This window comes from Podarcis erhardii (genome assembly GCF_964252035.2).
Source record: "Podarcis erhardii genome assembly, chromosome: 10".
NCBI lineage: Eukaryota > Metazoa > Chordata > Lepidosauria > Squamata > Lacertidae > Podarcis > Podarcis erhardii.
In genome coordinates this window covers 36078817-36099872 of record NC_138500.1, presented here as the reverse complement: position 1 = coordinate 36099872, position 21056 = coordinate 36078817, and the positions used below count along the sequence as shown (strand labels likewise).

Sequence of the window (21056 nt, the reverse complement as noted above, 5' to 3'; positions counted from 1 at the left end):
GTGAATCTAATATTCTACCCATCTGCTCTGTTTAAAGTATATTGTCCAAGGTATTCTGTGAATTAATTTGTGTTGAAAATGGGGTTTTGATTTCTACATTATTGTTTACTTCTCAGTAGCTGGTTGAATGAAATAGCTTTGTCGTATCAGTTTTATAGTACAGTGGTACCTCGGGTTACAGACACTTCAGGTTACAGACGCTTCAGCTTACAGACGCTTCAGCTTACAGACTCCGCTAACCCAGAAATAGTACCTCGGGTTAAGAACTTTGCTTCAGGATGAGAACAGAAATTGCACAGCAGCGGCGTGGTGGCAGCGGGAGGTACCTCAGGTTAAGAACGGACTTCCAGAACGAATCAAGTTCTTAACCCGAGCTACCACTGTATTGCTTATTAATTTATCCAACAATTTATATGCTACTTATATTTAAGAGAAAAAATATATTAAATGTATTTCATTAAAATCTTTAATAAAAAATATTATTCAAATTTACAACTTACCTTAAAACATTACAAATAAAAATCAAATAGAGAAAAACTAAAAAAAACATCACAACTAACAACTAAACAGTGAATCCCAACAGTAAAACAACTAGAATAGAATGAAAATTCCACGTTTTAGAACATATAGAACTAAATAAAATCTTCCGTAAAGATCAGATTAAGTATTACAAATGAAAATTAACTACAAAATATAAATTCCACATGTTAAAAATAAAATAGTTGACAACTAAGCAAAATGAAATAGTAATAGCCGCCCAGAGTGGTTGGGGAAACCCAGCCAGATGGGCAGGGTACAAATAATAATAATAATAATATTCATTTTGAAAACAGTCTAAAAAGGAACATCCTATCCCTTTCTGCTTCCAAGATTTATACAATGATCCCCAAATAAATTTCATTGTATGGAAGGTAAATAAAATGTTTGGAAGATTTTCATTACCATTTTCATTACCATCACATTACCAAAGTGTAAAACAACTCAAAAATTTCTTACAAGGTTACCCCCTTGTCATAGCTCCCTGTTCCACAGTAACCTGTAGCTTCATTTATCCACAGAAGCGAAGCCTAGAATAATCAGCTTCCCACCAAACAGATGATCCTCAATCAGTGTCAATAGAATGCTGGGAGTGATCACATCCTTTTGCCATGATTAACATAGGCTTTGGCCAAACAATTGATGGAACACCTGTCTGGCTGCAGACAGGATCAGGAGGCCCTCCTATCATTAGACCCTCCAAGCTTGCTAACCAATGGGAGGTAGCTTAGCTACTCATTGAAGCTAGGTGGCCTATGCCTCTTCTTGGAATCAAAGAGTGTCAAGTGCATAATAGTTGTAAGAGTGGCTGCAGGTGGCATTGTGCTCATCTCCCAGCCAAACACAGTAGGCTAGAGTTTGCCTTCCCCATCTGCAGCCAGGCATTTCATTAAATGCTGTACATGCCTAATGATTGTCTTTGTATGCTGTTTTGGACTTTTGAAATTGAGTTCCCAATCAGAAGCAACACTGCCAAAGCCTGGCCTTGAAAGAGGCTTTTGCACCTTTTATTGCTGCTGGGAGACGGGGAATATGAACATGCAAATTTGTTTGCCATTTTCAAGACTGTTTTCAGTGCTGAATTACCAAATAGGCAGAGTAGGCACCGGTCTATGGGCCCCATGCTTTTTAGGGGCACCGCAACAACAGATCAAAATAATATTGATGATCTTGAAAGAAAATTATAATCAAGCTTTCTTAGTTCAATGTTATCCCACTCAAGCATGCATACGAGCCTCAGTATTTCAACTGCCCCGGGACTTCCACAGGGTTTAATCCAGCACTGACTGTTGTGATAGAAGGAACTATGTAAATCCTCTTTCTGCATGGCATATAGCTAGTCAAGACAAAAGGGGATTTCTTTGGCTTGGGGGATTGTAACTGTAGTGGAAAGTTGAAATGCATAACGGTAGCTTTAATATGTCTGTTTCCTCCCCAGCTTTGCAGCTCTTAAAGAGATGGGGATTTGCAAGTTTTTGAGATCCTTCAGGATAACAACTTATCACTTATTTATCCAAATTATTTGTATATCACTTTTAAAACAGAAGTCACCAAGGTGGTGAACATCATAATAACTTAAAGACACACATGGAAACACCAGTACAGTATAACAATTAACATCTGTCACATTGAATGTAAGCCTGACTAAAAGAGGAGCCTAGTCTAAGATGACTAATATTGGAAGAACCAGAATGCTTACTGGCTTTTAAAATCAGCTGTTATTATAAAATAAAGCCACATCTCCATTGTGGATATAAGCCTGTTTTCAGGCTTATAAATGTAGTCCTCCAGGTTATTAAAGAAAAGTATAGGAACTAGTGTTGTGTGAAGGTGCTGGGAATGTTCTACAGATCATTCTTGCTCTTGAAGCTCCACTGTGCTCAGTGGGCCTTATTCCTATATATGCCTCTTAGTGTCCTTAAAGAGCTAAGCATTTTAGATTCCAACTGGGAAACACTATGATTTATACCACTTCTGAGTTTGCAGTGTAGAGAATCCAAAAAATTACTGCTCAACCTACGCTGGTTTATTTGGGTAATTTGTGTACTGTAATGTTTTCAAAAATCACATAAATGCTCCTGATTCAACAAGCAAATGTCCACCCACCTAGCACCTAATCATTGTCTAGTTCTTTCTGTCTGGTCAGTATGTTTGCTAAGAAGATTGGCTCCACATCAATGTGTTTATAAAGCACTTATGTGATATCTAAAAATATTGCTGTGATTTTTCAGCTCTGCTTACAGAACCATTTACACTTCCCTTGTGGTATAGTTAACAAACAACAGCTTCAGACAGGCTCTGTTTATACATTTCAGAAGGAGTCCTAAGCAGAATCCAGATCCTGAATGCTTAATTTTTTGTTACTTTTCTATACCACCCATCCCCTGGGTGGTTTATATATTTGCTAATACAAAATAGAAATTAAAAACTTTCAATGAAGGAGAGTCCACAACCACCCGAAGGAGACCATTCCAAATCATTGAGTTGGAAGTGATTCCATGGGTTATCTAGACCAACCTCCTGCAATTCAGGAATCTCAACTATCAGTCTCAACTAATGATGGAATACTCTGTCACATACCCCTCAACTGTCCCAGGAAAACTGGGACAACCCATTTTTTCCATACAAGAGTGCGGTAGCCATTTTGGGTGCTGTGATCTCGTGCCATTGCATGATCTTCTATGGGTCACATGACTCCCCCTGGAGCGAGGCCTGGAAGATGCAAGGAAATTCTCTTTGTGTGTCTAATCTTGCCCTCATGCTATCTTTCATGTTCTGTCCTTGAGCCCAACAGGAGAGCTTCATGGGTGCCCTCCCAAACCCCCACTATGTTTTGCACCATTCAGGTTCTACTTTGTCTCTATGAACTGCATGACTTGTGCCGTCCCTTTCTCACACTATGTTGACAAGCAGGACCAGACTGGGGGACAAGCTCTGGATGGATGTGTCAGTGAGTGCAAGGGACAGATGAGATACATCTAATGGCTCCTTAAAATGATCATCTGGATGTACTGTTAAAACCAGTGGCATCACTGAAGCTCATAATCGGATGCTGTAGAAATCAGATGTGTTATTTCCCTCAAAAGTTCTTCTACAGCTCAGAATGAAAGTCTCACTTTTGTATGCGCGCAAAGGGTACTTTTTAAAACTTTAAATATACTCTTAGCCCAAGTCCTGGATCCCAGTTAGGGCTTGCATAAACCTAAGGAAATTCCCACCACCACCATCTTAGAGGTTTATTAAAAGGCTTTATGGATTGGTTGACAAGCCTAGTGACACTCCAATGCATTGTGTGGTGTTGGGGGAGGGAAATGTGCAACCCCTTAACTTGACTGGGAAGCTTTCAGACCCAGATAGCGGGTAACAAAAGCAAAGGTTTTCATTACAGGCAATGCTCGCTGTCCTTGCCACCCATGTTTTCGACCTGTGTAGCATGGCAAAAAGAGTCAAAACTTCTTCCCAGGTGCCTACTTCTTCAGGGCAAATTACAGCAGTAATTACCAAGTTCCAAATCACAATGAGCGGAATTAAATCCTCTTGAAAACCATTCCACAAAATTTAGTAATCCACCTTATGTTAGTGATTGATAGCCTTTGCAAGGTGGTCACTTGACCCTTTATGTGTCCACTCAACTGCTTCGATTTGTGGAACTGATGCTGTTGCAGTTGCTTTGTAGTATTTATTCCACAGTTGTAAGAAATTAAACCTACATGCTGAAACTCCCTGCCTATTGCCATCAGTCAGACACCTTCACTGCACTCTTTTTGGCACCTACTTAAAATATGTTTGTTTAGGCATTCAAGACATGTGTGCATTCAAGAGCCAGTGTGGTGTAGTGGTTAAGAGCGGTAGTCTTGTAATCTGGGGAACCGGGTTCGCGTCTCCGCTCCTCCACATGCAGCTGCTGGGTGACCTTGGGCCAGTCACACTTCTCTGAAGTCTCTCAGCCCCACTCACCTCACAGAGTATTTGTTGTGGGGGAGGAAGGGAAAGGAGAATGTTAGCCGCTTTGAGACTCCTTAAAGGGAGTGAAAGGCGGGGTATCAAATCCAAACTCTTCTTCTTCTTCTTCTTCATGTTGGTTTTAATTATGGTTAAATGTTTTCACTGTTTTTATTGACAATTTTAATGTTTATTGTAAACTGCTTACAGTTTTTACTATAATCAAGTAGTATATAAATATTGTTAAATACATACCCAAGTCCTACCCAACACCCTGGTTGACTGGGGGTAATTCTTATTTTGCTGCAGTGGCCTGGTTTCTAAATCAATGATACTTACATTGATTAGAAAGTCACTTTAAAAAGGCTTTCTCCCACTTTCTGTAGTGTGTCTATGACATTTAATTGTGATATATTGGCAACTAGAATTCCAATCCTATAAGCAAATACTTGGTAGCAAGCACTATTGAATGAAATGAGAGTTGCATCTGGGTAACTGTGTACAGGGTCATACTGTTAGCCACAGATACAGATGCAAATTCTTCTCTATCATTCTATAATGTGACATGTTTGATTAAGTCAAAAGGCTTTTTGCAGCTTTTATTAGCAGAAGCATTCAAGACCTGAACTGACAATGACATGGAGAATGGCTTAATTTAGAATAAGCTTGAAAGAAAACAAATACACAGTGTGATGAAAATTAATCAAGGGAATATCAAGTCAACACTTTAATATGAACATAATTATGTTTGGCAGAATGGGTGTTCTTCTGGATTTAGCTTTCATACCTTAACTCATGCTTTGCCACAGATTAACTGTTCTGTTCAAACAAAGTGCATTTAATGTGTTCTCTGTCAAATGAGTACTACACCTGCTCAGACAGTCTGGCCTTATTTTGAATTGGGTCCTGCTTTCATTGAACTGGGCCTGACGTGACATGGGGTTCACACTCTGCTCCCACTACTATCCAGGATCTCTATCAGCCCTCTAGACTTCCTCATGCAAAAGAAGGAGGAAACTAGAGCCTGAGGAGGAGGTAACCTGGTGGCAGGGGAGACCCCTCACACACATCAGAGAGGACTTGCAAGTAGGGATGGGGAAATCTGTTAATTTTAGTTTCTCTTGGGCTCTCATTTTTCCAATCTTAAATTCACTTATACACATTTCCACATTAGTCTGCAATTTTTATTTTTTGTATGCAGTACAATTTTGAATGCATTTTCCCCAATATACACATTTTTTGCAAAGCACTTTCCTGTAATATAATACATTTTTATGCACAATCATGTGTGTCTTTGTACACGTTGCTTGACTGGAGAATGCATTGCAAAATCTGGAGAAGGGCAATTTCCAAATGTATGGGTTGTGTGTCAGCTGATGTATTGTTTCGGAAAGTGTGAATTTTGTTTGCCTTAAAATGTGAACAGAATTTCTCTCTCATCTTTACTTGTAAAACTTAGTTGAAAATGATGTGACTCATTTCTTTGGGATCTTTGGACTCATAGTTTTTTTTCAGCTAATGAGAAACTGTGTCGAGCCCATTCTCCTGTCTGCCACCTGTTGCCTTCTTCTGTTTATTTCTGCAAAGAGGTTCTGTTTTGTTGTTGGCTTAGGAATGGTGCATGGCTGGGGGACTTGCAGGGAACTGCACTTCCTCCATTTGAGCTTTCCAAACATTCCTACTGACTACTCAGAAAGCCCCCCTTTCCCCCAAGTATTCAACAGGAATGTTGAAAAATCAAAATAGTTTCTGGAGTAAGCTTTGTCAGGGGTGGCCTCACATGTCACTAGTTCCTTTTCAAACTACAATGTCATATTTGTAGTGGAAAATAGTCTTTGTCCTTTCATTCCCCCCCCCCCACATTTGCAAAGAAAGAAAGTTATCCAAAATAATCTCTCTCACACACACCTTGTCTTTTCGCTCTGCAGAAACTACAGGTTTATTGAACGGCTCATCGATCCTTCTGAGTTGAATCCACTTAGAGCAAAATGGCTGCAGGAAATCTGCTCGTATATTCCAGTCAGCCCCACAGAACGGGGCTGCTTTCTTCAGGATTGAACACAGGTGTGTCAGAAAACATTGGAAACATAACTCATTATTGATTTTTCATTAATGTTTGACAAGTGAAGTTGGAGGCAGAAATACAATGACCGTTACCCTTGATACAAAAGATTATATGAAATAAATGTCACTGTGAAAATCTCTTTAGTATACCAACCCACAAGCCCAGCTCTTCACATGTTTACTAAGGTGTAAGTCCCATTGAATAGGGACGTGGGTGGCACTGTGGGTTAAACTACAGAGCCTAGGACTTGCCGATCAGAAGGTCGGCAGTTCGAATCCCCACGACGGGGTGAGCTCCCGTTGCTTGGTCCCTGCTCCTGCCAACCTAGCAGTTTGAAAGCACGTCAAAGTGCAAGTAGATAAATAGGTACCGCTCCAGCGGGAAGGTAAATGGCGTTTCCGTGTTCTGCTCTGGTTCGCCAGAAGCGGCTTAGTCATGCTGGCCACATGACCTGGAAGCTGTACGCCAGCTCCCTCGGCCAATAAAGCGAGATGAGCGCCGCAACCCCAGAGTCGGTCACGACTGGACCTAATGGTCAGGGGTCCCTTTACCTTTACCTTTAAGTCCCATTGAAGAGAACATGTGTAAGACTTCTGCCAGAAATCTGTGGCCCTCCAGTTTATTGTTTTCTAAACATTTCTTTAATAACTGGGTGGTTGTTCCAATTCTCCAGCTGTAATTAGTTGGATAGATTCTATAGCCTTTTTTTTGCTTAGAAGCAACAGGGCTTGGTATTTTGCATCTTCACCTAAAAGATCTCAGGTCACTGAGCAGGGAAATGTTTCTGCATGGAAAAATGTGTGAAAGTTGGTAGAAGGAAAACTGGCATGCACGGTGGTTGGCAATGGTGAGTTGGGTTTCCTCAGCTTGCTGGACTAGGTTCTATAAAGTCTGCTAGTATTCAGTAAGTTCCCATGTTTAGATTTCCAAAACATTTTAGTGAAATGTGCCATACACATAGACCCACATAGAAATGGGCTTATTAACACTTTGGCTCTGTCTCCTCTACTGCATTATGAGATATAAAATACCTATACCTAATTTAAGGAATGTTGGAATTTGTAACATTTTGAAGAGATGTTTGATAAACACCGAACATCATAAGCCTTGTTTCAGCTGTTTGCCGTTTGTTTTTTATTTGCCAAAAAGCTGTCTCTTCCATTTGGTTTTATTAGCATTATTTGATTCTGACCCAGTCATTCTGATGCTTTTACTGGAAAATTTACTCTTTGTCAGTGATATGAAAGATGAAAACCATTAGTACATATAAGCACTGAAACCCAAACCAGTACTTGGTATTTTGCAGGACCAGGAATGAAATTCCATTAACTTTGCACTGAACTATCAATTATCTAAAATGTTTAATTTGTGCAGCATGTCTAGCAGACTGCAAGCATTATTATATTTGTAGCTTGTATTGTGTGTTTGCAACTGCATTTTTGAAAGACGATCAGGGCTCCTCCAACTGACCTATTTATACAGCTTTCACCCTGATTTGCTTGCACAAAGTCTGTGTGATGTTCAGACTATGCCCAGTCTTTATTGAGCATTTCGTCTGATTTGTTATATGACAATGAGCTTTCATCCTGATTTGCTTGTGAGGAATATATACATATTCCCCTTAACCATTCATTCTTCCCACACTTTTTAGTGTATTTGCCCCAAAACTTCTCAAAGATCTGTTTGTTTGTTTTTAAAGTGCAGCTCTTCCGCTAGGCTGACAAAGCACTTTAATCTACTTTTATTGTGCAAACCTAACGGTCTGGTGTGCACTTGAATCTCTCCTGCAAAATAGTGATGGCCTGGAGTATTGTTGAGATGGGCCAGAATAGTTGCATTAGAATTTTGAGGAAATAAATTTCCCTTCAATAAATAATCCCATATAGTTGCACCTCCGCTTATGTATCCCTCCAGTTATGTAAACTTTGGGATACATACGTGGCAACCCCAAGAGTATATTTCCGGGTTTTTGCCGCGCACGCATGCAGTCTTTCCGGTTGCAAAAGCATTGGAATCCTTCCAGACCTCCAGAACGTATCCCGTCCACAACTGGAGGTACCACTGTATTTTAAAAAATTCCCACAGTGAGAAACTTATACTTTCTGGCCCCTTACGCGTCTCCAAGAACACATCTATCTGATCAAGTTCCCAACCAGATCAGCTGGGAACTGGAGCATCTTTCATAAATGAAGAGCAGGAACTTCTTGGTGATACTTAAATCGGGATACTTAATGATCACTCAGGGTTGCCATATTTCAAAAAGTGAAAAAATAATTTTATTCTTTTGCCAAAATCATTGAGTTCCAATACGTCCAAATTTTCCCAGACATTTTTAGCAATTTCCACCCAGACGCTGCTTCCAAATGTAGTATTCAGGCTATATTCAGAAAACTATGGACATATGGCAACCCTGATTTATTCTCTGTGCACTTTAGAAACTTGGTTCTGTTTTGTATGAAGTGCTGAGCATAGAGATATAGTGATATAACTGCATGGAACTGAACTGAAATAAACAAAAGCAGCCTGTGGGTTCAGAATGGCAGTGTGATATTGCCTGCATGTTCTTGCATTGTTCTCCATGCAACTAGAAGCCAAACGTTCTAGCTTATTGTGATTGATCAGGAAAGACCCACAGGCTTGTGCATGCTGCCTTATTGCTCCTGCAAGTGGCTTCTTATTATGTCCAAATCAGACATGGTGGTCTTGCTTTTATTTTAGACCTATTTGCTCACTCTTCACTTAAAAATGAGGCACAAATTGGAAATGCAACTAGGTAAAATAAAACAAGGGAACACCCTATATTTATATTGCTTTTGCCAATGTGCAAACCTCACCCGTCTTGTGGTCCTCTGTTCTCCCCATTCACCCATTTGTTTTTTAGTTGGGTGGGTTAGGGCTCCAGGACAGGCCAAAGAATGAGACTGTGTGGGATGTGGGAAACTCCACATGACTCTCGACAAAATTCTAGTTACAGATAGGTAGCCGTGTTGGTCTGCCATGTGTATCTGAAGAAGTGTGCATGCACACGAAAGCTCATACCTAGAACTAACTCAGTTGGTCTTTAAGGTGCTACTGGAAGGAATTTTTTAATTTTATTTAGTTTTGACAAAATTCTATGCAGATTTATCCTGTGAAATGTTAATTCCTAAATGGTACCTAGTCATAGTGGATTCCAAACAGGAAAAAGTGGCACCATAAAGCCTAAAAACACATTTCTTGGGGTGTGAGTTTTTGTACGCTGTGTTGTGCATCTGATTAAGTAGACTGAACAACACCAAATTTATACCGCAGTAGATATGCTAAGCTTTAAGGTATGCAGGACCTCCACATCTCTTGGTCTGTTGGTCTTCCAATAGATTTTAGTACTACAGCCTTTCTCTGCCCCCCTCCATCTCTCTCTCTCTCTCTCTCTCTCTCTCTCTCTCTCTCTCTCTCTCTCTAACACACACACACACACACACACACACACACACAGTCCTATTGATAACAAAATGCACTCTAATTTGCTAGGGAAAATATATTTTCTGGCTAGGCTGTCCTATATTCTATATTTTCCTCCCTAGTAATTTTCCTTGCTTTGTTATTTTCTTTAGCTTTCCAGCAATGTTGTGAATGGAAGAATATCCGTCATGCATGTGTAAATTGTAGGAGACGTCTTAAAGAATTTTATAGATCTCCTATCATGTGTGCGCACAATGTCACTCAACTTTACTGCCAGGTAAGGAATTTGTTTTGATTAAGTTACAAAAAGCTGAAAAGATATAATGTTCTTTTTAAAGCTATAATTTTGAAGTGTTTCCCCCTGAAAAAATTATGAAGAATTGGAAAGGCGTGCACTCTTAAGGATAAATTGCTCTCAAGAGACGAACATGCTGGTTTTTTAAATGCAAATATGTCAGTAAAAGGTTTATTCAGCAGCATTTTCTAAGTTTTTTTTCCAGTGATTTAGGGAGTGCCATTTGAGCTGCAGTTACTAATAATTCGGCTGATTTTAATGATCACTCTGTATAAGGTGATCATGGGGGGGGGGGGCTACATAAGACCAATTCTCTGCAAAAAATAAATATTAGTACAGGTTATGTGCTGGGTGTCTATGCAGATCAGATTCATAATTATGCACATAGGTCTCTATGGAAATGGGGTTTTGAAGGTATGGAAGTCCAGGGTTGGCTCGTGGTATGACCTTGAACATCTTACCATGTGTTCATTTAATCTGAACAAGGTTAATTACAAGGACATACAAGTGGTACGGAGTGTTTTTAGTAGCAAAAAGAAGAAGAAAAAAGCAGTGCCAAAACTCATATCTTGATAAAAGTGCTGTGAGTGTTATCACAAAATGGCTGCCAGAGGCAGCAAAGAAAGAGGGGATGGTAAGTACTGCCACAGAAAAAAACACTTGTGGTACTTAGTACTAGGACCCCTAAGCTGAGGTATACACTTTGTTTTGAGGGTAGCTGCAGAGATTATTAGCATCTCATGTTGTAAATCAACATGAATCATTACTTCTTAACCCCTCTCTGCTCTTTTTGTAGTGTCCCCTTGGGATGATAGCTATCTATGATGAGTGATTTGACAGTATTTGACATTAAAATTGCTAAATGTAATTTCAGTTACTGACCTGGTTCACACTTAGACCTGGAAGGTTTGTTTGTGGTGAGTAAGGAGAAAGCTTAATCATGAGTCTAGGTTGGGACAACACACCAAACCAAACTTTGCATTAGCTCAGTGTGGCATGGGAGTAACAAAGACCAGGAGGAGGAGCAAATTGACTGCAAGTTCATCTCTGGAAACCAAACATTCATGTTGTCTCAGTAAGCTATAATGTATATTTCAGTGCTGAGACTCCAATTTTACAGACCTACACCTTGCTTTGTGCCAATATTACCGGAAAATGCCATTTTAAAGATGTGTTAGTATTTCTTACTGCTACCATTCAACAGCTCTGAGTTGGCCATGACATGTCTCCCTTTTTTCTTTTCTTTTTTGACACAATTGCAATCTGAATTAGTGGAGGATTGTACAAGTTTCCCGTCCTATGCCACATACCTATATGTGCCAGATATGTCATTCCCATGGTTCCTGATAACCTGCTAAAATTCAGCTTGCTGTCAGAAGGCACCTGAAGCTTCTGTCATAAGTTGAGTCAGTGAAAACACTAAAAATAATGAAAGATATTGAAACAATTTCTTGTTTGACATGTGTTTTGGCACGTGGATGAAAATCAACTTGTAACGGGCACATGAGAGTCTCAACACAGTACTGTTTTATGGTTGGGCAGACTTTTGTGTAAAAAGATCTTCTATAAATGTATTCCACTCAGTCTGGAATGAAGGAAGAAGAATGAGCATTGGCCAAAGGATCAGCCCCAGTACCTGTCCCTGGTCACACCCCTGCCCACAGCCCATTGGCCTTCCAGGCAGGGGCGGGCCAATTACACCCTGTTACTAGGTGGGTGGCACCAGGCCAGGTAAGTCCTGCATGGGGTCGCAAACTCCGCCCACCCGTTGGGAGGAGGTGAGCGGGAATTATAAATGTATTCCACTCAGTCTGGATCCCAGTGAGTTTCCAGGCTTTCATGATTATTCCAGGGAGAGTATTCTAGAATGTAACATTCTTAACATCTCCTCAAACAAACCTTTTGAAACCCTTACAAATTTTCTCTTGGAGTTATCCCAATTGTCACCAGACAGAAGATTAACAGGCTGCTTCCCCCCCTAATTTTCACTTTTTGAAAAGAACGTGAATATATATATAAATGATTATTTGTTTACTTTTGCTTTCCTTATCTCTGCATTTAAACACAGAAAAGGTATGTGTGCAGAAAGGATGTCTTGCTGCGTCCTGCAGCTGTGTAAAATCCAGTAGCAAAATCATCATCAAACCTTTTATTGGCATCACATACAAACATCCATAGCACATCATGGAATGGAAAGAAGATGGCGGCTGAGACAGCAGCCTAGTCAGAGCTCCCACCTTCCATTAAGCTTTCAAGTAGTTTTTAGCCACTTCCTAATTCTAATTTTATATTTTTAACGTTTTACTGGCTGCCTCATCACCTCTCCTTGTTGTTGTTTTTTTTTATAATAATATTTATTGAATTTTACAAAAAGGGTTTACAAAAACAGAAAAACACACAAACACAAAAAGCAAAAAGAAAAATTTTAAAAAGAAAAATTAAAAATCATTGTTTCAAATATCATACCATTCATTAACTTACTTTCATGACTTCCTCACATCTCCCTATTTTGTATTCCATTTAGAAATTTAATCAGCAAATTCTTATCCTCTTATTTTGCATTTAATTAATTGTCCTCTCCTTGTTTTTAGTTTATTGTTTTATTGTTTTACTGCTCAACCTGACGTAACATAACAACAGTAGCAAAATTCAACTCCTCAACTCTTTTGTTTTTTTTAAAAAAGGATTCTCTAGGTCCACCCCTACTCTTTCTGTGTGCTTGGGGGCAGAATTGTGTTTAATCACTTGGATCTGCTGCCATCACTTTGACCCTAATTTCAATTAGACTCCAGTTCTATTTTCCGTATTGCGGACTTTGCAAGCTTAGCTGATGGGTTGGCTTCTGCCATGATATAACCACTTTGCTACACTGATTGGAATATTGATTGCACTGTAGCTGTCAATATTTCTGCAGAGAGAGCAAAGCCGTAGCACCTTTATTGAGACCAACCTCCCAGCCCTACAAACAAGATCTTTCTATGCTGATGTGCATTTAATGCAAAGCGCAGTACAGCCCCCCCCCCAGCTTTCTTGAGATAGTCTGTTCCTCTTGAGATCCTGTCTTTTTATTCAAGAGAAGCACAGCAGGCACACAGGACAATTTATATTCTGTCTGCTTCTCTCTGTGTTGTCTTCCCTCTAGCCAAGCAGAGTAATAATGGCAGCAAAGTTGCTACTGTTTAGTGACAGAAGCCCTTCAAAATGTTGCAGGGTAGCCTTTTCAGTGGTGGTGTTCTGGTTGTGGAATTCCTTCCAGAGGCAAATTTGCACCATTGCGAACAGTTTCTTCTTCCTGTACTTGGCCTCTTCCCCACCCTTTTCATCCAAGACAAACAATGGACCGTACACAAATAAAATTTGGCTCTGCACCTATGTCCATTGAGCTAGGAATAAGCTCTATCAAATGAAGTGAGACTTCCATCTGACTAAACATGCACTGAATTGTCACACAAACTGAAGTCCCATTGAAACCAATGAGATATCCATTAGCTGCAACTAACAACTTTCCAATTTGGGTGTGACTTAAGCACAACCTTCCCTGGACTTGGGCCTTTGATTTTAATCTCTCAAAAGCTGTGCAATTATGGGAAATGACTTTTATTATATTTTATTTGTTTAAATATATCGTGCACCACTTGATTACCATAGTCTCTAAGCAGTGAACAATAGATACAATACAGGAAAGGTAGAAACTGGTTGAAACTGTAAAATCATACTTCTATTAAAATGCCTGCTGAGATTTTAAAGAGTCTTCAGTAGGCTGATTATAACATCAGCATATATTCTATAGCAGCATTCATCAGATGGAGCTGTAGTCTAAAACATCTGAAGGCATCAGGACGGTGATTTTTTTTTTTAAACACTAGCATAAGCAACACATTTTGATATTTCCAAAGCTGCAAAAGATAGACATGAACATATGCAGCTATAGGCTTATTTGCATCTGGGGCTGATGGCTAGGAATTGGGGAGAAATTTAATTCAGTTTGCATTTAAAAGTGAACCTACCTACTTCTTACTTTCCAAAATAATATGTGAACATAAATCGCAGCCTTTCTTCGAAATTTGCACTTCTCTGAATTTTGAGGCATAGTTCTCTAGCCATGTATGAGAATAACGTACCAAAATGCATTACATTGGCAAAATTGCTTTAAAAACGTGTGTACTGGGCAAAATTGCATGCAGAAATTTGTATTTTAGGAGACATGCACTAAAATGCTCATGCATTTTCATGAGAACTTAAAACATAAATAAATCACAAGCTGATATGAAAATCTTAAGGATGCTAAAATGAGGAAGTGAGAGAAACCAAAACCTACACATTCACCCATCCCCAACGATGGCTAAGGAGTTAAGCCAAAGCCTTCACAGGAAAAGTGGGTTTCAAGAAAAGATTTCAAGTCAAAGTCAAAATGAAGTATTCTGGGAGGACATTCCAGGACCTAGAGGACAGCAAAGGAGACGGGACTAAGTAGATCAAGAGAGCAGAAAACATTGAGATTATATAGAAGGGTAGATTTAGGAGAATGAGGGCTGGCAGCATGTTTGCAAAGAACAGGAAAAGGTAAATGAGATTTTGAATAAGCAATAAACATTTGTTTGATATATTTATTTTGTAGGCTTCCTGCTATATTTGCTCCTTATTATATTTCACACCTTTAAAAATATTTGACTGTTCCGCTCTCCATATTGTACCATCTCCTGTACAATTCTTTATATTCAGTCATTAAGATTCCATTTTTCATCCAGATAAGCATGGGATATGTGAAATAATAGATTTATGTGGCAATCCCTATTCTCTCCAAAATCATCCTGATTGGCATTGATATCCTAATTTTCACATCTGTTTTGATTTAGAACTATGCTGGCACTTCTGTTATTTTTTACTGAGAGTTCTGTCAGGGTAGCCAGTCTACTAGTACTATCCTGCTTCTCTTAATTAGCATCTCGGTTGTTTTGCCTGAAAGAAGATGGAACATTGTATTATTATTTCTGACCACATCACAAGTTGAAGCTATGCTAGGTTTGCAAGTAGCAACACCGACAAGTGGAACTACCCAGCCAGAGGCAAACATTTGCAGCCCCATTCAGTTCAGTCAGACTCACACACGTGCTTAACTCTCATCCATTAAAATCTCTGTGTTGCCACATGAAGACTTGAATATGGACCATGTGTTACTGAAGTTCTGACATACATCAGTTATGTGTATCTTCATGATGCAAAGCTATCTTCAAAGAGCATTTGGGTATTTATTCAGGGCATTATAGGGAAAGTGGCAAATAGTGCCAAAGAAATTGGCTATAATTCAACAGTTAAGCATTTCTCTTGTAAGATAATACCGATGGTACCCAATCTCAGAATAGGAGAGAGTGTTGTCAAAAATCAAATTCCAGCCATTTAAGCTGCCTAGAAACCTTTAAGATTAAGTCTTGGCTTCTCAAAAGCTTGGGCCTAGTTCCAAAAGGGTCCAAGAAAGGTGACAGGCCTAGTTTGGGTAGAGTCCACATTTAAATTAATTAATTAATTTAGGCTTCATTTGAATCAGGCCCAGATTTATTTATGCACGCATTTCAGTCCCACGGGTGCAGTACTTGGGGCAGCTCGCAACAATTTAAAATCACACTGTCATATAAAAACAGTTAAAATTCAGTAAGCTGTAACAAAGGCAAAGATCACCAGATAAAAACACAACCGTTATAATAAAACAATAGGATACTTAACATGTGGATTAAAAATGTATTTACCAGCTGGCAAAAGGCAGCCAGAGAGAGGGCCACAACCTATGCTTCAAGTGGCAATGCATTTCTCAGCATTGCTTCAGCCACTGACAAAGCTTTATCTCATGCGGCCACGAGCTATGAATGGCATCCAAGTAAGCCATGCTCACCCGTTGCAATCCGTGGGCTTAACTTAAGTCTGTTGGTTTCATTGGGTCCATTCCAACTTAGTTGCCTCCATCCACTCTCCAAAATTAGATCCATTCTGAAGCAGGCTGTGAGCAGCTCACACATGTTTGCAAGATAAGTTTTGTAATGAACTGATTTATAATTTCTACCAGTACTGGAGAAACTTTGACGGAAAATTTGTTTCCAGTGTTCATTTTATGTTTTCAGTGAAAATACTATTTTCAGTGGTCACTTTTTTAAATTTCTGCTTGCTAAGCTTTTGTCTGTGTATGGACAGCGGAATATTTCACCAATTATAAAATGAAGCAGGAACTCCATGGCCCAAGGAATGCTATAGGGATTGGAGTGTTTCATTAATTTATAGGCTATGTTTAAAGCCAAGCCCTTTGCTGGCAATCAAAACTTGCTATCGCCAATGGGCAGGCTCTGTTAATCTCACTGGGGATTAAATGAAGATCCTTCTTGTGTTCCCAGGAAATAATTAGGCAAAGCTGATTTATATAAGCACTGGAATCTGTCGTCTATTGATACTTTTTCTTATTTTAAAAAGTTATTGAAAATCAAAGACAACCCTTTCACACGAAAATCCACTCTTCATTTCATTCGCTCCTCCCAGCTTTGTTAATTTCAGGAGTTGAGTTTGGAAAAGAAAAAGGCTTTTAAGAAGTGGTTATTACTAGACAGCTAAGAGTCAAAAATGCTGGCTGATCCACTGCACTTCAACCACGGATGTATCAATAGAGCATGACCTACCTTCTCTTTATTCTTGGTATACAACACTGTTAGCATAGTCTGGTCAGCTTCAGGTTGGAGGGTGCCCTTCCTGAAGTCTCCTCTGGGGGCCCCTCTCCTATTCCATTGGCTATCCTGGTGATAGTGGGGTATGGCTGGGGGTACTGAATGACCACGGGGGTAGCAGTGCTTCTGTGAGCTCCCCCAGCAGTAGGGTTGGGCGCCATTGCTAATAAATTTCCCATCATGCCACTAACATCCACTGAAGCCTGCCATTTTTATTTTTCACAGTGTCCTAGAGGGAAAAGTAAAATGGCGGCGGCTCCAAGACTGGGCTTCTTATGGTAATGCTGGGCCTGAGAGTGCATTTAAAACCTTCTAAGCAGTGTGCGAAAATACAACACAGAAATGAGAAAACAGTATCATAAAAATAGAGACACAACATAACAAACCAGTAAAACAATGTTAGAAACACATATACAAAGAGGAACTCAGTAATAACAGGGTCTGAATTGATGAATCAAGGAAAGCTTAGGCAAATATATATTTCTTTCTAAGAGAACTGAAGCAACCGAGGGTTGGGGTTTCATGTATGGCAGAGGGTAGGGCAATTCAGAATGCAGGGGCAATGGCTGAAAGTGCCTGATTTTGTGTCACTGCCCTGTGATATTCTGTAGGGTGTGGTGTCGCAATTAACATTTCCCCAGATGATCTAAGTAAACCTACATGTTTATACAGGGGCAAGTAGCCTTTCGCATAACCTGCTCCTGAGTTTGTTCAAGGCTTTATATACTAAGGAACAGATGTGGGCAAATGCAGTTTAAATGTCCTTGACTTTGAGTTGGAGAAGTGAAGGTTGCAAGCCCAGGCTATCTTTCTGGGCATATGAAGACAGAGAACGAGAACTCTGTGCCATCTACAACTTGTGATACAAATGGATGAGATTAGTGAAGGAGCAAGTTAGGCAGGAGCTGATGCCATAGCCGCAAGTTGACTGGCAAAAGGAAAGAGTAGACTTTTAGTTCACATTCTCCAGCAAGTCTTGAAATGGCAGCCGTGACTTGATTTCACATTGCAGTATTCCAATTAACAGTCCAATATTTCTTTCAACTTTAAGAAGTGATAGGGAAGCTAACCTCACTGCATTAAAAACAATAAAGAAGCAGATATTTGAAGTGTGCTTATGAGAGAGATGACATCTTCGAAAGGATGGGACAGCCAACTAAGCCATATCTTGTTTTCATCTTCATGGAATGATCACATTTATATCAAATTTATGTCAGTAGACTCTTGCATGGTAGTTCTGTCTACCTCTTCTCCTCCCCTCTGTTGAATTTGTGCTTTAAAACAGGTAAAATGTGCTTATGGGGAAGTTTGCAAATTATCACATGAAAGCTAAAGAAAAATCGATGGGAATATTTCCCTTAGGACTGAGCATACTGATTATAAAAATATTAATACTTAATGCCTCTATTACATCTCTTATGTACACAACAGAATAGGGTGGCAGGAGTGGGAGAATGGCTTATGGTTTAAAATAGAAGCAGTGATATATGCAAATCTTCCAAATGTCAATTTTGTGGGCAGGATTTCTGTTTAGGGTAAAAAAAAAATGAAGAAAAAAAGATGATAAGTGAACACAACTGTTTCAATCTCATGAAGTGTATCACAGATGTGCCCTTTTCCAAACCAGATACCTGCACATAACATATGACAACAGTGATGAGAAAACTGATATTTCCAGCTACCTACAGTAACACTTTATCTGTAATAATACTTTGGCTCTTCTTGTTTGAATTACAAATGTTTCCTCTCATGCAGAGAATAGCAATGAATGTTGACAATGTAATGCATTGCTAAATTCTGTAATTCTTGCAAACAGCCCAGGCCGTTGTAGAATAAAATGCGAAACACTCATTTGCACAATAGAACTATGCATTTTGCATTGGCAAGGGAAGGGAATATGCTACTGTTGCAAGATTTCTGTTTAGTTTGACTTTTCAATTTTTACAATGTAAAAATATTAGAGTCTGAAGAGGCACAATGTACCAGGAATATTTTCCTTTGCTATACTTCTGGAAACGAATGAAAACCATAGTCTTCCACATCTCTTTGATTCATTTTTATAGTTTTTGTTCAAGCAACTTCCTAGAGAATAATACAATTTTTGTTTATCCATTGCCTATAGTTCTGAATCCCATTCTGTATATAATTTTACATATATAGTACCTCGGGTTAAGAACTTAATTCGTTCCGGAGGTCCATTCGTAACCTGAAACTGTTCTTAACCTGAGGTACCACTTTAGCTAATGGGGCCTCCGGCTGCTGCTGTGCCGCTGCCGTGCAATTTCTGTTTTCATCCTGAAGCAAAGTTCTTAACCTGAGGTACTATTTCTGGGTTAGCAGAGTCTGTGACCTGAAGCGCCTGTAACCTGAAGCATCTGTAACCCGAGGTACCGCTGTATTTTAAAAGGAACATTTACAAGTGTGGCTGGAAACTGGCTGGGAGAGCTCTTCAAGCTTACATCTCTTCTTGGAAGCTATTGAGCTTTAAAAGAATCTAAAGAACAAAATCTATTTAAACTATGTAAGGAGAAGGGAGGAAGGTGCAGTTGTAGTGTACAGTGGAGCCTCGGTTGACGAATATCTCCATTAATGCACATTTCGGCTTTTCAACGCCAAAAACATGGAAGTAACTGCTTCGGTTTTTGAACGATTTTCAGAAGCCGAACGTGCCATGTGGCTTCTGTTTTGTTTCCCTATTGTACTGAGGTTTCCGCTTTCAGTTTTTGAATGTTTCAGAAGTCGGATGGTCTTCTGGAACGGATTACGTTTGAAAACCAAAATTCCATTGTAGTGATAAGTTTTGAAGTGCAGGAGCAAATCATGAGTTTTGGGAGAGCATATGAAGGAGGAATGACTAGTCTTTCAAGAAGACTTTTAGCAGCATAAATGCACAATCCTAACCACGACTCCTCTGAAGTAAGTCCTGTTAAATTATGAGGGACTTACTTCTTGGCAAATGAGGTTAGCATTGCCACCTAAACTTTTCTGTAGCATGACTACAGTCCTATGTATCATTGCCTAGTGGTAAGCTTCACTGAACTCAGTGGTGCTTACTTCTAACAGCACAGGCTAAACTAGAAAAGCACATTAAGCCTTTAAAAAAGGTATTCAGTCAGCTGAAATATTACATCTAGATTTTAATTAGACATGCCAACAACATTGCAAAGAAGAGGTCCCGTTTGAATTGCTAGCATGACGTCAAAAACCCATGAAAGAAAAGGACCTCAAAGCGTTGTCATCGCCTGCTGGAACAAGGACTGGCTGTAAGTTACCCTGGTGGCCCAGCAGATGATGTTGCTGCTCCTGCTCTGAAAAAGGCCCCAGAAATGAGCTTCCAGGAGTGGCTTGCTCAGCGGGGCAGAGGCACAGCAACATCTCCCAGCAGCAGCAGCAGCTCTGTGGTTTATGAGGAAAGGGCAAGCTGGGACTGCACAGATATGCAGGTGAGGGCACCACATCAGTTTCAGTAGTAGATCTGCACAGATGTGATTTCCCTGCCATCTCTTACCTCCGTCTTCCTGGTAAGCAGAAATGACACTGTTTCTTCGAGGCTATTGTTGCCTTTCTGTTCTTCTAGGCAAGCTGTGCCTGTGTGTTCCTTCACATTCCCCTTCCATTACACCACCAACAGCAGTTCTGAAGTAATGTAAGTGCTATTGTGGATCCAGAATTGGATATTATCCGCAGCTTCCAGTGGCACCATCACCATGAGCTTCTACACAATGATTTCCACTTACTTTCCAGCGCAGAGTTGGAACACCTCAAAAGGCTACCCAGGCCCCTGCCAAAGATATTTTCTCGGTGTTTAATAACCCTTACACATGAAAGCGGAATAGGATTCTGAAGTGCACCTCCAGTCCTCACTGCTCAAAGGCATTGCCTGCCCACATGTACTTAACAAATGAAGCTTTGATATGCCTATACACACACACACACTTGAAACTTGATTATGGAATGAAGGATGACTTCCAGTATAGAACACAATAGAAATAATTGCTGTTATCTGACAGAGAGAAGAAATGTGTCAGATTAATATTCAGCCAGAACAAAACATTAGTTCACATAAACCCAC

General features: G+C 39.7%; 1 protein-coding gene across 1 annotated transcript in view; it reads left to right on the top strand.

The window, feature by feature from the left end:
* Positions 1–21056, top strand: part of LOC309350999 (uncharacterized protein) — a 103535-nt gene that overhangs the window by 31322 nt on the left and 51157 nt on the right. Inside the window, exons 3-4 of the mRNA XM_081878341.1 lie at positions 6408–6543; positions 10138–10262. Coding sequence (XP_081734467.1) covers positions 6408–6537 — 130 coding nt within the window. The 3' untranslated portion in view covers positions 6538–6543; positions 10138–10262. The remainder of the gene's footprint in view (positions 1–6407; positions 6544–10137; positions 10263–21056) is intronic.